Here is a 16234-nt window from a genome sequence, read left to right as displayed (position 1 = left end):
CCACCCCTCTCAAACAAACAAACACACACGCACAAAAAGCATTAAGAGCAAATAGTGTGGGCTGATTAAGGTGTGAAGTGGAGGACTCGCACCTTGGGCAAGCAAAAGTTCAGTCCGACACATCATTAATCAGCCCTTAATTAACTAGAGAGAGAGGTTGCTGCATTCCTATTGAATGGCCACACACAAATACACAAAAGTGATACACAAAAGTGATGCACAAAAATGCACTAATGATCAGTTTGTGTTCTCACTTAATATGCGTGAATATTAAGCAATAACCAATCAAACAGTACCATGTCTTGCATACATATGCATATAAATTGTCATTTATATGCACAGTTTTGTAGAATTAATAATTCCTTGACAGTGGTTAAACAAAAACATGGTTAGCGATGATGAACGAAACAGAATTTAAATAATCACAGAGAACATGATTTCTCATTTCTACAAGACGCACATTGGGACACATTTGATAATCATCAATAATGAGTGTTACATTTCAAAAATATTGAATATATAATAAACCCATATCGTTATACATAAGAATTACTGAACTGTTTCTTATAAATGTTCAAGTGAAATGACCTAAAAAGCTCCCATTACCTGAATGCAGTCTTTGCAATTACCTAGTGCAGGGGTGTCAAACTCATTTTCACCGAGGGCCAAATCAGTATAATGGCTGTCCTCAAAGGGCCAGATGTAACCAATAAATGTAACTAAATGTAACTCAATGTCATATAACGAATGTAACTACTCTTTAATGTTAAATAACTCAGAATTTATTACTTAATAAATTTACTCTAGTTACAAACATTACAGTTGCACAGAAAAAATCTGTTTGCTTGTTGCTCTGTTGTAACATAAATCCTTTGTCAGGTTACAAAACTCAGATAATTTCATCAGCCAAAGATAAAACTATCCAAGTGAATAAAGAAAAATAACATCAACACACAAGTTAGGACATTAACTTTGTACTTAACTTTGAGTTTGACACATGTGATCTACTGTGACAGTCGACAGCCTAAACAAGTCACTCAAATCATAACAAAATTAAAATACAACTGAAATACGAGTGGCAGTACAGGTAGTCTTCAACATACAAATCCGAGAAGTTGTTCCTGAGTTTAATTGTTCGTAAGTTGTTATTTATTAAATTTCGATCCATAACCGCCATTACTACTCTATATACGAAAGTGCTACTCACTAAACCTTGCCAGACACAATTACAGGACATAAAAACAACAAATAATGAGATAACATACAGGTACAAGTTCATCAAGTTATGTCGTTCTTGATTATATGATGGTTTTAAAAAAAACCCAACAACATAAAAATAACAATCAGGTTTACATAATTTCACTCGAATTTACGTTTGTCCACTACAAATGGCAAACCCGTAAAATCACTAGAAAACTTTAATGATGTTACTGTGCAAAAAAATCAGAATAAAAACGCATCATATTATCAGCTCGTACCAATCCCTGTTTCCCACAATGCGGAAGAAGTAGCTGAAGACAAGACGGTGCCGTACAAGACTTTGTCAGTCACTAATATTGGGCTCTTAAAATCACTACAAAATCATTAAAAGCACAAAATATTATGTTACGGTAACAGTAGACAAAAATAATAACATATAATCATATTAAAATATGTACATATAGTTCTAATATCTACCGGTAAGCATCACTTGTGGCGAGTCACACAACTGCTTCAAATTCAGATTAGTTTACGGCAAGATTTTGCTCTTTACAATATAATCCTTGAGGAGAACAAGAACAAAACACTTCAAAGAACTCTCCAACAGTTTTCTAAGTGCATCCAACAACAAGAGCCAGAGTCAGCTGTTGATGGAGATGATCCGCTGTACGGTACTGTAGCATTTAGCTTACCTTTAGAGCGAAGAACGGGGGGGGGGGTTATTTTTTTCAGAAGCAAAGTTGTCATCAGAAATCGTCACCACTACCACTGTCTTCACTAGCCTTTGGTTTAACCTCCATGATAAACAGTAATGTATAGAAAGTACAAAGCCTGACAAACTGAAAGGCTCACCGAGACAAGAACAAACAACAAGGCAGTCACAGACTGCAACATCCCATAACATCCCTGAATTCAAAATTTTACCCTGACTTACTTGCATAGGTGAAAAATCAAAGCTAGTGCTCCGACCCACTTTCACTGATCTATGGTGTTACTCACACTAGCCTTCTCCCTCATCTGGTTCCTGAATGTACAAAAGTTTAAATTTGACCTTGACATAGTTTTCTCAAGGTCAAAGCCATCATCTCATTGTCATCCCCTTTGCCGCTCGAGTATTGTCCTTTTTGTTTCACCTTTCTATCTGCAAAGGTTGCGAAGATATTCGGTGGACTAAATAACGGCCGGAGGAACGGATGAACACACTAACACTGGCAATTACAATACATCACCACTTTGAAGCGGGATGTAACAAGAGAGGAAGACGTGTGTTCAAGCTTAGTGAACACAGCAGTACTGCTCGGTAGTGGTTGTGGCAGAAAGGGGGACTGCAGGACAATAATTGAATACGACGGCGTGTGTTTGTTCATTTCTCTGAATGTTTGTAAGTCAAATGTTTGTATATTGAGGACTACCTGAATTCTGCAAACCGGTAATAGCTAAAATAAAATATAATCCAACAAAATAATTTAGATTCCAAGAAGAAGCAGAAGAAAAGCAGAAGAAAAAGATGAAGGTTTATAATGATGTATTAAGCACTTTGTTGAAACCTTACCATGTTTCCATCATATCCCAAATGCAGAGCAGTTCCATATCAACAGAAATATATGAATAATGTGGAAAAATTTTTGAAATGTCACATGAGGAAGATGAAGATGACGAAGAGCACCTAAGCTGGAGGCTTGTTAAAGCACTGTTAAGATCTTCCCCCAGTCAACTCTCATCAGGCCAGCTGCCTCCTGTGCTCATTAGCACAGACTCTTAAGGAGCTCCTAAAGACTTTGTGAAAAATGAACGCTCATTTGAGAGGCCGTTAATTTGCACTGTTATGCAAATTAGGTGGCAATTAAGCAATAGATCAGAAGAGCAGTGCCCATTTATAACAAGTGAACAAGCATTATGACACAGTCAGATGGTGCTGGCGCGAGCTGAGGCTATGTGGTTAGTCTACACTGGTCCAATGTAGCAGCTTAGTAAGAAATAAAATCAATGTGTTCATAACATACCTGTCCTATTGAGAATGAAAATTTACCAATGTACTACAGGAGACTATCCTGGTGTGAAATCTCAAATATGTACAGCACAGATATTAAAATTTGACAGGAAAACAAATGTATCAGCCTCCCAGAATATGGATATATCCCAGATTAGCAAATACTACCACAGCATGCCATTAAACTACTGATTAAGATTAACACAATAATCATAGACACGGGTATCCCATTACCTGTAACAACCTATTGTATTTGGCTAATCTTGGGTGGGTTGTAAAAAACCCCTCCTTTTCGTTGTCCTTGATGTTTTCATCTCTCCTCTGCATTTATGACATGGTGTGAAGTATACAAACAATACTGTCTGGGACAGCAATGTGCACGGCTGCAGAGGGGTGGAAAGCTCCCATCAATTGTAATTAATCCTTAATTAGTCAAGATTAGGGGCTAGGCTCTGACACTCTCCCACCCCACTGCCACCAAACTACTGCAATCCAGCTGAGACCACATTTCCATATCCTTAATTAAAGAGACGGTTGGTTTTCTTCAACAGCAAAGCCTAAAGCAGCGAGAGGCACAGACATGCTGAGAGGGAGGGCAGATGAGATGAAGAGGTAGGAGACCTCCCTGTGGGTGATCCTCGACCAATACTGATGGGTCACTCGATATGTCCTGGTTTCTTGTTAAGTATAAATTGATGGGAATATGTGCATCCAAAGTGAGAGACAATTGTGGAAAAAAGGCTACTGGCCTACAATGTCACTCTAACCCATTAAATTTTAGGATTCGAGTACCACTACTTGAGCATCCTCTTCCTAGGTGTTCATTTTAATTTCACCTTGTTATTTTAAATCTTATACGTCTAATGTTAACTATCAAGCAAATAAACATGCTTGAATAAAAGTGATATTAGTACTCCCCTTTTAGTAAACCTGCTGTTCAAGCACCTATGTGGAGCAAATTGGACAACAAATAAATTAATACATACAAAATAAAATTTGAAAAAATCCCAGATTGGCTGCTTGTCCTAATATCACCAGATAAATGACCTACATCATTAGTGCATGTATAATGAATCTTGTATTTGATCACCTATATTCAGCTACCATGATCCCACTGAAATGCTGCATGACACTTGAGCCAAATCCCTGCTGATGAATCATGGTCAAGATCTTATTGCAGCAGTTTTAAATGGGAACAATTCCACTGAGTTTTTCCCACCCTAAAAACACAGTGCAGACAGCAGTTTCCCTTGTCAATATACAGAAACCCAGTTCCTACAGGAATAATGCCACATGGGGATATTTGCTGGCCCACACACCATTAGGCCTAGGCTGAAGGTTGGGGTGCTATGCCTCCCAATTTTGAGTTGGGGGGTAGGGTTGGGGGTGTCTGTCAGGGCAAGGGGTCTGTGTGATATTAGCCGTCTGCCAATCTGGCTTGGGGAATGGACACAGAGTAATTACTCCTGCTCTTACTGCCTCATCAATCTCCCTGTATCACTCTTTCATCCTCCTCCCAACAGACACTATTTTTTCTTCATTCTCTTCTGCAAAGAGGCAGAATGAGGAAAAAAAAGGAATGAGTGGCAGGACGGCGGAACACAGAAAAAAGGATCAGAAGGAAAAAAACACAAATGACCAAATACGAAGTTGTTCCACTGTAAAAACTAGATGGCCTCATTTTGTAGGAAAAAAAGTGATAGTAAAACTCAGCCAGGTTTTTTATTATTATTTTGGTGCAAAAGGCACTGAATGCTTTACCTCTTAAAAATATAATCGAAGACATCCCTCAGGTTCCTAAAAACTCATAAAACTTTATGGCTCTGTTCCAAATTGGGCTCTTTGAAAACTAATAATAATGAAGTTCTTTTAATGAGGCATGTGATTCACTAGACTGCATGTACTGCACTCTGTCAAAGTCATTGAAATACAAACATCTCAATCAATCATGCTGAACATTTTATTTCCTCACAAAAACTGGGCTTTACCAACTAGATAACACTGGTGCATGATTCTATTTTATTAATGGCTTCTGAAATTTAAAAAAAAGCATACAAATTAAAATGTGATTTTAAAGGCTGTAAAAATACCTAATGTAATGTCTTTATTCTGGCACTGAATAAACGCATAGCAACTATTTGTAACTCTTAATAGTGTTGTTTTGTTGTGGTGTCTTAACAACTGCAATCATGTTGTAATTCAATTAGCATGTAATTGTGACCATCTGGTGGCTGGAATGGTTTTGTAATATATAAAAACTAGTGGAGTGCTGAGAATGCCCAGGTAAGCTAATAATTTGATAAAGGAACTTGCATGGTTTGCAAAAATAGAGTGTGCTTGTCAACAGGATAACAGAAAATTATATAAATGACTGCGCAGATTAGTTTATAAATAAACAAACAATCACAAAGGGGTTGGGTGTGTTGCTACACGTTATAGGATAAAGAGGTCATGCATTGTGATTCCTCCTCACAAGATAAATTTCAAAATATTATTCTTTTTTAAGAAAATGGAAAACATGCAGGCCAAATTCACCAAAGGACAAAGAAATGTCTTATGAATGTGTCTGAAGGATTCTGGAGGTAATGAAATTTCAAAAATATTGGTTGCATAAAATGAAAGCTTTTGAAGTTTGTTTCGAATGTGACATCCATCCATGATAGATCAATAATTTTCAATGTTGTGGTTAAGTAATTATTTTAAGAATCAGATAATTTATCAGCATTTAATTAACAGAAAATTATAAAAATAATTCTGGCCAACAGATTGCAAACTTACTTTTGGTGGTGGGTGGCATGGCAGGAGACATATAGTTTCAATAAGAAACTTGTGAAACAAAGGTTTATGCACAACACTGACAATTTTCTTCCCCATGGAGGTAGCTGCATAAGTGCTACGAGGTGGTTTTAAGGCTGCGTTCAGACTGCAGGCAAATTGTAAGACAATCAGATTCTCTTACATATCTGAATTTTAGGGCTGACTGTCTACACAGTTTTTAGAAAGTGTCCAAATGGGATCTTGCTCTGGGCCACATAATTGGCCATTTGACAGGTTGCCATAGCGACGACGTCAAAGCTGAGGTGTCGTCCATACTCCATAGCGTACATTGGCTCTTGCGTCTCGTAGAGCAATGTCACGGACAGTCAATACCGATCGGTGTGCGTGGAGCTGTTCAGATTGAGACGCATCTGTCCAAATTCGATTTGAAACTACCTCCGAATGTTGTTTCAATCCGTCCCGCAAAAATCGGATTTTATGTGGTATGTGACTGTTTAGACTACAATAGAGCCATTCGCTTTCAATCTTGTTGGGCTAAAAATCTGATTTTGGCTGCCAATCTGAATGCAGCCTGTCATCTAGTTCGGGTATCAAGCTTCACACCCCAAATTCTGTCTGTTTGAAGTATATTTATGCTCCCATAATGCAACAACAAAAAGACCCCAAGTGACCTTCAAGTGGCATTGTACATCAGTCCAATATGGATAAAATAGCTTGAATTCAACTCACAGATACGCTGTTACACCTTAGATGTCAGGTGGTGCAATGTAATATTTAAAATGGTACAAATCATTTGAAAAGCGATTTAAGAATTACAGTATATGAATAAGCTCGCTGGCAAAGGTAGAAGAAACAACGAAATCCAAGTTACAGCTTGTTTAATTTGACATTATTTGTAAAAGCCAAGTGCAACTGCACAAGGTGTAACCAGATCAAAACTACAGCTTTATTTATTACTTCATAAAAATGTTAATAGGTTTCAAGTTCGAGATGTTACACAGTCAAAGTGGTTTCATTATATTTTTCAGTAATTTTAGATGAAGCATTAACACAACACAGGAGGTGCTTTAAAAATTAAATCACTGCATAAGAAGCATATCTTTTAAAAAGAGCCTTTAAATTTACAGCACTGGAGCCCACTACTTTTGATATACTTTATAAATTTTTGCATTTGAAATAAAAAGAAAAGTTAGTCAGCATTACTAGACATTTCTGTCAGGTTGCATAACTGATAATAGGTGGTGCAAACAGGTAAAATCTTAATTTAAAAATGTAATTGATCAAGCAATTAAAATTAAAATTATGATGCAAAGAGGTATTGTGTTGAATGCATTCACTTTTTAAATTAACAGAAAAACATACATACTGTAATAATATACATATACTGTATTTTTTTACATGCAAATTGAATGTTAAGAACACTTAATACCTGGCAATTAGAATAAAAAATGTATTAAATTGTTTGACAATGAAGACACTAACGGCACTTTGGATTACACACACAGTATATACTGTACATTTTAACAAGTTGACTTTGTTATGGTATCTGAAATTTTCTTTTAGTGACCAAGTAAAGAATTCTATTTTTTTTAAAAATTAAGTGCTTGAAAAGATTGTTCAACAAATGTCAAGAAAAAAAAATTGTCTCATAAGATTTATTATGGACTCGAAGCTCGACAAGAGAAAAGAGGCATGTAAGTGTGCATAGAAGTGTAGATGTGATAAAAAAAGACTCACACGAATGCGTCCAACAAGGGATGAATGTGTAATGACTATGCATATGAAAATATTGTCTCAGCTAGAAGCTATGGGGAACACTAGAGAAAATTCAGAAAGAAGGGAGGCAGAGAGTGAAAACCCAGTTCCCCGGGGACATTGTTAGGGCACTGGCATAACTGGGTACCTCACAAAACAACCCACAGCCTCAAGTTTACATCAGACTGGCTACAAGCCATCAGAATATTTTACTGTTGAACCATCATTGTTGTTGCTGGGGGAAACACTGCCCATGACTTTGGTTCTGTTCAGACACATGCATAATCATAAAGATGCTAAAGGACACATTAAGGTTCAGCAATAAGAGGTGACAGTAAGTCCAGTAGAATGCCAGCCAATCGGAGTATTTCTACATAGCCAACTTGCCGCATTATCCAACAGAATTGTTTGTCAGGGGTGCTATCAAGATTTAAGGTTTTAACACCATTTGAATATTTTATTTGTATTTAAAGCCTGGCCAAAAATAACCACCAGGGAATGTTCAAGCTTGAAGAACAGCGACTTGAGCAGGGTGGCAGAGCAGAGTGAGTGACAGCAACTGCTGTCATGTATAAAACACAGTGAATGCATAAAAGTAAGGAAAAATGCCTCAAACATGCCCAAACCAAATGAAAAACTTCTGAGAGTAACTGCAGTGGCTTGTGAGAGATTTTGGCATAAGCTGTCCCATTGCACCAAGAGCTATTTTTACAGCAAATACCCATGAGAGGAGGAGAGAACAGAACTGAGTTGAAACGGAGCCACTTACTCCAAACTTTGATCATTTCCTGACTCTCTCCTCGTGCTTTGATTTATTTTTTGGAGTCTAGCTTTAATGAAGTATTAACAAGAATCAAATTTCATGCCGATGGAGGTCACGTTTAATGTGAGAGCACAGGACAACGCAGGCACTGTTGTGTGTGTGTGTGTGTGTGTGGGGGGGGGGGGGGTAGAAAGAAGGGGGTACTGGCATTAGCGCAGAACATTTCCTTTACAATGAAAACAATCTAACCAACTGCAGCACTCAGAGGAATTCACCTCCCATCCCCCACACCCCATCCCCCCTCCTCCACCACCATTACATTACCATATCAAAGCCCCGAGTTCAGAGCAAGTCTTCTCTTTCAAGAATAGGAGCACGGCATAGAGAGGGTTGGGAGAAAGGACAAGACTGAGGCAGTAGGAGACCCGAGACTGAATTTGCTTTTATCCCTGTTGAAGAGAGGCAGTGTGCATATGGGTACGCTGACACAAGTGCATGTTTTCTAGTGAAATAAATAAATAAATAAAGCTGCATGGAATCTGTGGAGATACTAGAGACTACTGATTTGGTCTTCCACATGCTGCAATGAAGAGCAGTCAATTCACATTCAGGAGGTACATAATGGGGCCTTCAGGGGGTGTGATGGAGGAGCAGAGTAATGCCAAAGCAGGTACACAGTACAGTTAGGAGGGCAATTCGAGGCAGATGGCTAGCACAGTACAGGGATGGAAAAGATCTCTGTAGCTCATGGTTATATAGTCACCGCATGCAAGAATCTGTTGTTAACATTTTTCTGTCTTTTTTCTGCTCAACTTACCGGTACACACACAACCTCTTTCTAGTTTGCTGGGAGACTAAATGTGAAAATCAAAGTGAATGGCATTAGGGTAAATAGGACCACTGGTTGCCTGGGAAACAGTGTACCCTGCCCCACTCACTCAAGCCTAGCCTTTACTTTTGTCCAATCACTTGAGAGCAATAATATATTATTGACAGAGGGCCACAATGGGCAACAGTGCAGCATTTTCAAATTGTATTTGAACAGCACTGGTTTGCTGTTAGAAGATACACAAAGCGAATGAGAGAAAGAAAAAGCTCAGAAAGATAAGTAAAGAGACTGGCAGAGGGAGAGGATTCAAAAACACATCCCATTTACACTACCATAACCATCAATCTCCCATCCATCCCAGGCCTGCTCCTTTGAACCACTGAGGAATCTGTCACATTGCTGACTCGAATAGCTAACAAGAAGAGAATAAGCAGCGTGTTTACTCTGAACAATTCTGAGCAAGAGCAAATCTGAGAGACATTTACATAAGCTATAATTTCCATCAGGATCATGTGTATTTGAAATTCAGTATTATTTGTAAAGACAGTGTAAGAACAGTTTCCTGCTGCTTTGCATGTTTGGATGAAGCTACTGAACTGATGTGCATAGAAATTTATTCCCAATACACAAATACCTTACACTGTATGGTGTAGCTTTTTTGAAATATGCAGGAGAAATGATCATCTCTTTGTACAAAAATAGCATTCTGACTGTAAAGCGATAACCCCAATGGAGTTTTCCATTTCTACGTCCCGTCATCAAGCGCTGCATGAACTATTTGTGAAGATTACTTTAATTTAATTATTGGATTGGCTAAATTGGATATGATAAACTGCAGAGGTGGTAATTGTGGGTGTTTCTGCAATCACATATTAAGTGCTCAGGAGGCTCGACACGATTTTCCTTCCCCCAAGCAGATATGGAAAATCACTTAATCACCCATTACCAATACTGATTATAGAAAGAGAAGAAATAATAGATAAAAAATAATACATATAAATATATAATAGATATAATATAGATATAATAGATCATTTCATATTTTGTATTTTAAAGTGCATAACCTGTTTATGCAAACCATGACAGAACATGTAGACGCTGCGGTTGTTCAGTCAATAGAGATAATTAGGCTTCATATTACTGGCTCTATTTATTGCTATTATTTCATTATCAGCAGGTTCTACAATATTTCCTTTATTGGGATACTATTGGTTCAAACCACATTCTGCATCCCTGGTGAATATTACAATGATATTAATCCAACTTCAGGAGTCTGTTCGTCAAGCCAATTATAAGTTTTGCCATATTGTTCATGTGACATGCAAACGAGCAACAACAGAATGCAATCGATCAAATCATACACTACACAAAGTTAAAACAGCTTCAAATAAAAAAAAAAAACATATTCTCTATCAATCCAGAGAAAAAGTAACTTGTTCCCTGAGAAACTGGAGCAGAGACACACTACAGCTATGGGGTTACCACGTGCAGACTGGAAGCATGAAGAGAACGAGTGAAGTAGAAACTTACCCGTCTTCTCTTTGATCTCACAGAGAACGCTGAAGAGGGCTGGCTTCATTCTGTGACAGTTCAGAGCATGCTTCCTGTAAGAGAAAAGTGGGAATTAGACGAGGTAAGAAGAATAAGTGCAATAAAAAAATATCCATTTCAAATCATTTCATATTATGTGTATTACATATAGCATTTCAAGAGTATAATGCGACACAGCAGGACAGGGAAATATTGTTTTAAGGCATTTCCAATAGGCAAATACCTTGCTTTGCCATTGAAAAAAAAAATTAAGAAAAGAAGAAACAGTTGTCTTATCTGAACAAGAAAGAGTTATAGTGTCATTTGAGTGCAGTGCAGTGAGGGGCAAGTAATGATGCCAAACCTCAAGGTCGTCATTACCGTGCACCGGAGTCAATACATAGTGATCTAATTCAACTTGTTCCATTGAAGTACATTGTAAATGTATGCAGAGGTTTAGGATTAATACAATTATAAATAACATTTCAATTTCTAAGACAGTCTTTCACCCACATACACTTGCTAAGGTACCAAAATTTACCAGACTGGAATGCTGGAAAGCCACTACACTAATGTCACAATAGTGGACTTGATGCTCAGACTCTGATGTGATCTATAACAGCATACACCAGTTACATCAGAGTGACAGAGTTCATTAGTATCTGAGCACACATTGGTGCTGCAAGTCTGCTTTCAACATCAAAAAGTACAGATAAACATGTAATTAAATATTCATTAATTTGTTCTCAATGTGTGTAGGTGGCACTGTTACACAATATTTGAAATGATAAAAATTTATTTTACTGTAACTGCATGGCAATAATTTGGAATGATTTATATTGTCTCATTCTTTAAAAGTTATTCTGTTGTGCACCTCCTGCATTTTCCCGTCCATGTGGAGTTAACAATCATGACACGAAATTTTACAAATCACAACAAGTACTACTTACTGCAAAACAAGCATCAGTTACAACAACACTGCTATGGAACTGGAAAAGTTTTTTTAAAAAAATGTTTTAAACGAAACCCAAAATGAGACCTCCATTTCTGATGAGTATGATTTAGAAAACATGAAACAAGAAAAATCATCAGATCACTCAAGTTTCTTTTCCAACTGAGCTCATAACAACAACAACGACAACAACACAACAATAACAAAAAAGAAACAAGAAAAACAAAAAAAACTGATGAAAATGATTTGGCTAAACCTGACCTCAACACCAATTCCAGTTGTGAATGTCCACTGCAGTATTAATGAAGGGACGATGGGGACTAGAAAGAAGTCGCCTACGGTTGATTCCACGGAAGACTGCCTTTCTGAGAATATTGAGGCAGTGTGAAGTAAAGAGTTATGTGTCAAGCATTAAATATGTCATTTTGTCCACCAATTCTATCACTGCTGGATTTGAGTTGGGGGGAGGGCTGCCTTCAGCATGGAGGGTATGAGCAGGAGGGGGAGAAGGAGTTGCTCATGCGGTCCTGTACTGACCTGTGCTGGAAGTTGAGTGGCAGGCCACCCCCTGCCATGCCCCCCCCTGCTCTCCCTCCCTCTGTGGGGTCGTCTGATCCACCCCAATGCGCCGGCGATTCTTCTGGCCAGCATCTGAACATATGTCAACAGGGTGAGAGGATGAGGGCTGATGGTGTTCAGGAAGTGGACTCTGCAACACCATGTTCTTGCACTGCCCTGACCGCTCCCCATCTCAACATACTGCCACCCTGCACAACAAGGACGCCACGCTTACACGGGAGCCTCCAAACTCATTTAATGGGAAATCGTGACCAAGGCAAAGACTGGTGTGTGCTTGGCAAACTTGCTTAGAGTTAAGGATGATGTTTAAAACCACTGCCCATTTTAATTCAGTCACTGCTATATGTTTGCAAACTTTCTAACAGCAAACTGTAGTCTCAAGTATAGTGATGTTTGACTCATTACGTGCAGTCCACCTGAGAAGCACATCGGCAAACAGTTCAACAATGTTACACCTCAATCAAGGTGGTCTCTCAGCTAATGCAAAACTTTCCAGAGGATGAATATTTTATCATCAGAACTCCGTTTATTGATTACGTGCATGCTATACACAGCATCAAGGTTTTGAGGTGGACATGCCACACAATTTGCATCAAGTCCATTGAACTGACAATAGTCTACATTCCTTTTAGTATTAATCCTGCAGATATATGGCATGTCGAGGACATGCTCTGAGTGGGAGGAAAGATCAATACAAGCACACAGCAAGGACACTCTAGCTCTTCCAAAGAACCCACATTGAATTGGAATTACAGAGCAGCTTGAATCCATGTAATATTAGTCCTATATAAAGTCCTAAATTATAAATGGACCCTTAAATCAAAATAATTGTAACAGTTTGTAAGCCTTTTGCTTGGGGAAAAAAGACAGGGGTAAAAAAAAACAAAAAACAAAACTGGACTAACGGAAGCATTCCACAGCAAAAATATTTTAATTTGTCTGTGCAATGAGGGCTGATGAAGTCCTCAAACTTGTTCTGACGACAAGGTAATATCACAGTGTTCATAGTCTGCTGGTATAGCATCATCCCTCCCCCTCACCACCATCTCATTAATAGAAACTCGATTTGCGGACAGCTGCACTCGCGTACACATTATAGGAGAATTGATTGCACCCAGCACACAATGAAAAGGATGAACACCAGGGAGGGAGGGAGTGAAAGAGGAGTGAATTAATTAAGAGAACCAGGTGGTCAAATGTTGGGTGGAAAATCACTAGCTAATGACACATCACACTGTGGCCACAGTGTTGCAGTGGGCGGTTGTCTATTGTTAAAATACTGACGCGTCATCTGAAGCTGACCTTACACTCCTTGAGCCACATGGTAAATGAGTACAGGTCAGTGTTTCACTGCAGAACACTCTCTGCAACAATGGCATTCAAAAACACCTCTGGCACATACATAAAGTGACAAGTCATATGTCTAGAATGACTGCTGTCATCACAGATAGCACACGGGTGACATATGGGACCTTTGAGTAATCTTCATCCTTACCTTAATTTATCCACTCATTAGCATTTCAATTACTAATGTTATTGGCACTAATTTTATGTGAATTAGTATTTTAGAAGTGTTTTTATAATTAGGAAACTGGATTTGGAATGGATAAGTATTTGTGAACTTCAGCAATATGACCCGAAGACTTCAGAAGCCACACAAGTAATTTAATATGTTCCATTTTGGAAACCATTTTGTATGGTGTCAACGTACTTCATAAGAGTTGTAATAATTGGTGAACAAATAGAATTTGCATTACAAACTTCTTACTGTCTTATGCCAGAATGGAGAGATAAGAAAAACTCACTAGATGTGTACAATTTGTTCACCTTATGTAGGGGTTTAATGAAAATGTCGCTTTTTAAGTGGTCAAATGAAATAAAAAAACAACAGCTACGCAACACGACACTGTAGTGTTAAATGGTTTTGTGAATTTAACACGACTACAACTGGTTCATCAACGACAAGTTCCAACTTTTTGATAAACGATAGACCAGTTAAACGTAACTCGACTTGTTTCATTAAAACAGGAATGTGGATTTGAATAGTTCACAATAAAGCGTGACTTGGAACAACAAAGAACCTTCTTTCAAACTACACCAGCATTGCAATGTTGCTGCACAAGTTATTCTGTGAGTAAATGTCCACGTTCACCAGTGGATTACAAAAATTACAAAGTTTATTGGTGTTTGCAATAACGCATTACCTTTACGCGAACGTTTCACACAAACGCTTGAGCGCTAAAACAAAACACAAAAATAACACATTCAAAAGCACTTTAGCTTAGCGATCCTGTGTGGAAAATGGCTCTTCGCCTGTCTTACCTGGCCTGCGCTTCGTCCAGGCTTTCATCGGTGATGGCCATTATTTGCTGTAGAATATCTCCTATGTCTTGTTGAGGTTGACCAAGGGACTGCTGTTTCCTGACCGAGTCTGGGTCGCCGACATCGGCTTGTTGTAGTCCAGCAAGTCCGGTGAGACCCGTCAACATTCTGGTTTGGTCATCCATACTTTCAAAGAAAACTCGCCGTTTTCCTCAGTCGAAGAACACACACAAATAGCTAGCCTGTTAGCTAGCCAGCAAAGTATTTTCTACGACAAATCATACAACACTTTTTACCGTGCCTGGCAGCAACGACGGGGAAAATAGTTGAGAATTGCTGTCATAAACAGATCGCTCAAACACGCCTTACATTCGCCTGCGCTTTTCCCCCTCAAGTCAATAAAGGTGGTCAAGCTAACGCTAGCTATCCACCGAGTGAAAGGCAGCTAGGTTAGTAGCCGTAGCCCAGCAGAAAAGCAGCAGGGACACACATGCACTGACTGTGTGAGCTCGCCAACAGCGCCTCGCACATTTTGAAAAAAAAAAAAAAATTTAAAACAAAAAATTTGATAGCGGGTTGTGCCTGGGGAAAAAAAATGTAGTTGTTTGTTTTTTTTAAAAAAGAAAGAAAATAAGACAAGTGCAAGACGTCAATGCTTTCGAAAGCGTCTAGCTCCAATCAGATATCTCTCACCAACAGACTACGGTTTGCCATTGTTATTGATGTCGCGCGTGTGTGTGGGATGATCTGAGACGCGCGAGCCGTGTAGGTTGACCATTGAACTCGCAGCATCACAGCCCGCGAGCTCGAAGGCGGGTTACCAGTGGAATAAAACGTAACCATAGAAGGTATCAGCTGGTGCAGGTAAATGTATAGAAGATCTGGTCTACGCAAGGCACGAAATGACTAACGTATACATTTTATAGGACAGTTTTCAAGACTCCATCACTGCGCTATCCTCCAGGTGAAAAGATTCTTCCCGTGTACATCTTTAACAAATAAATGGCGCCTTACGTCATCAGCGATGGTTGTCCTATACGAATTTAGGCTTTTTTTCCCCCAATAAAGTGAAGTGATGCTACCTCCCACCTGGAAGGCATTTCAAATCAAAACATATAAATATAAATATATTCAAATATTTCTTTCTGTGTGATATTACATTTCCATCAAAATTTCATCACAAGCTGTGCAAACAATAGTAAATATTATATTAATTCTTTGTAAAAACAAGAGCAGAAATGGACAAATCGAAATATTTACTTTAAAAAATCTCTATAATTTTATGTGTTTCAGAAAAAAAGCTTGGAAAAATTGTTACTAAGTAAAGCAATTTCTTAAATTGTGCACAAAAGTCAATTCACCAATATAATATCTGGAAAATGTCATTTTCAAAAATGATATTAAATACCAGAGCAATAAAATGTCCAGCCTATTACTCTTTCCTAAACCCCCAATGAATGAAACATCCCATCAGTTTTCAGTATGAAAATGTTGACAGTACAGATTGAAAACAACTGTCCTTGTTTTTTGCAAACT

The 16234-nt window shown here is 38.3% G+C and overlaps 1 protein-coding gene across 7 annotated transcripts in view; it reads right to left on the bottom strand.

The window, feature by feature from the left end:
- pbx4 (pre-B-cell leukemia transcription factor 4) overlaps positions 1 to 15226 on the bottom strand; it is a 28764-nt gene extending 13538 nt beyond the window's left edge. For 4 of the 7 annotated variants that reach the window (XM_068336231.1, XM_068336232.1, XM_068336235.1 and 1 more), the window contains exons 1-3: positions 14699 to 15226; positions 12335 to 12448; positions 10846 to 10919 (exon numbers count right to left, since the gene is read on the bottom strand). In XM_068336231.1, the coding sequence (XP_068192332.1) occupies positions 10846 to 10919; positions 12335 to 12448; positions 14699 to 14883 (373 nt within the window). In that variant the 5' untranslated portion in view covers positions 14884 to 15226. The remainder of the gene's footprint in view (positions 1 to 10845; positions 10920 to 12334; positions 12449 to 14698) is intronic. The other 3 variants (XM_068336233.1, XM_068336234.1, XM_068336238.1) reach the window with 1 other exon arrangement.
- Positions 15227 to 16234: the final 1008 nt, after the last annotated feature.

This window comes from Antennarius striatus, chromosome 16 (genome assembly GCF_040054535.1).
Source record: "Antennarius striatus isolate MH-2024 chromosome 16, ASM4005453v1, whole genome shotgun sequence".
Classification (NCBI taxonomy): Eukaryota; Metazoa; Chordata; class Actinopteri; order Lophiiformes; family Antennariidae; genus Antennarius; species Antennarius striatus.
This window is presented reverse-complemented; position numbering and strand designations above follow the sequence as displayed.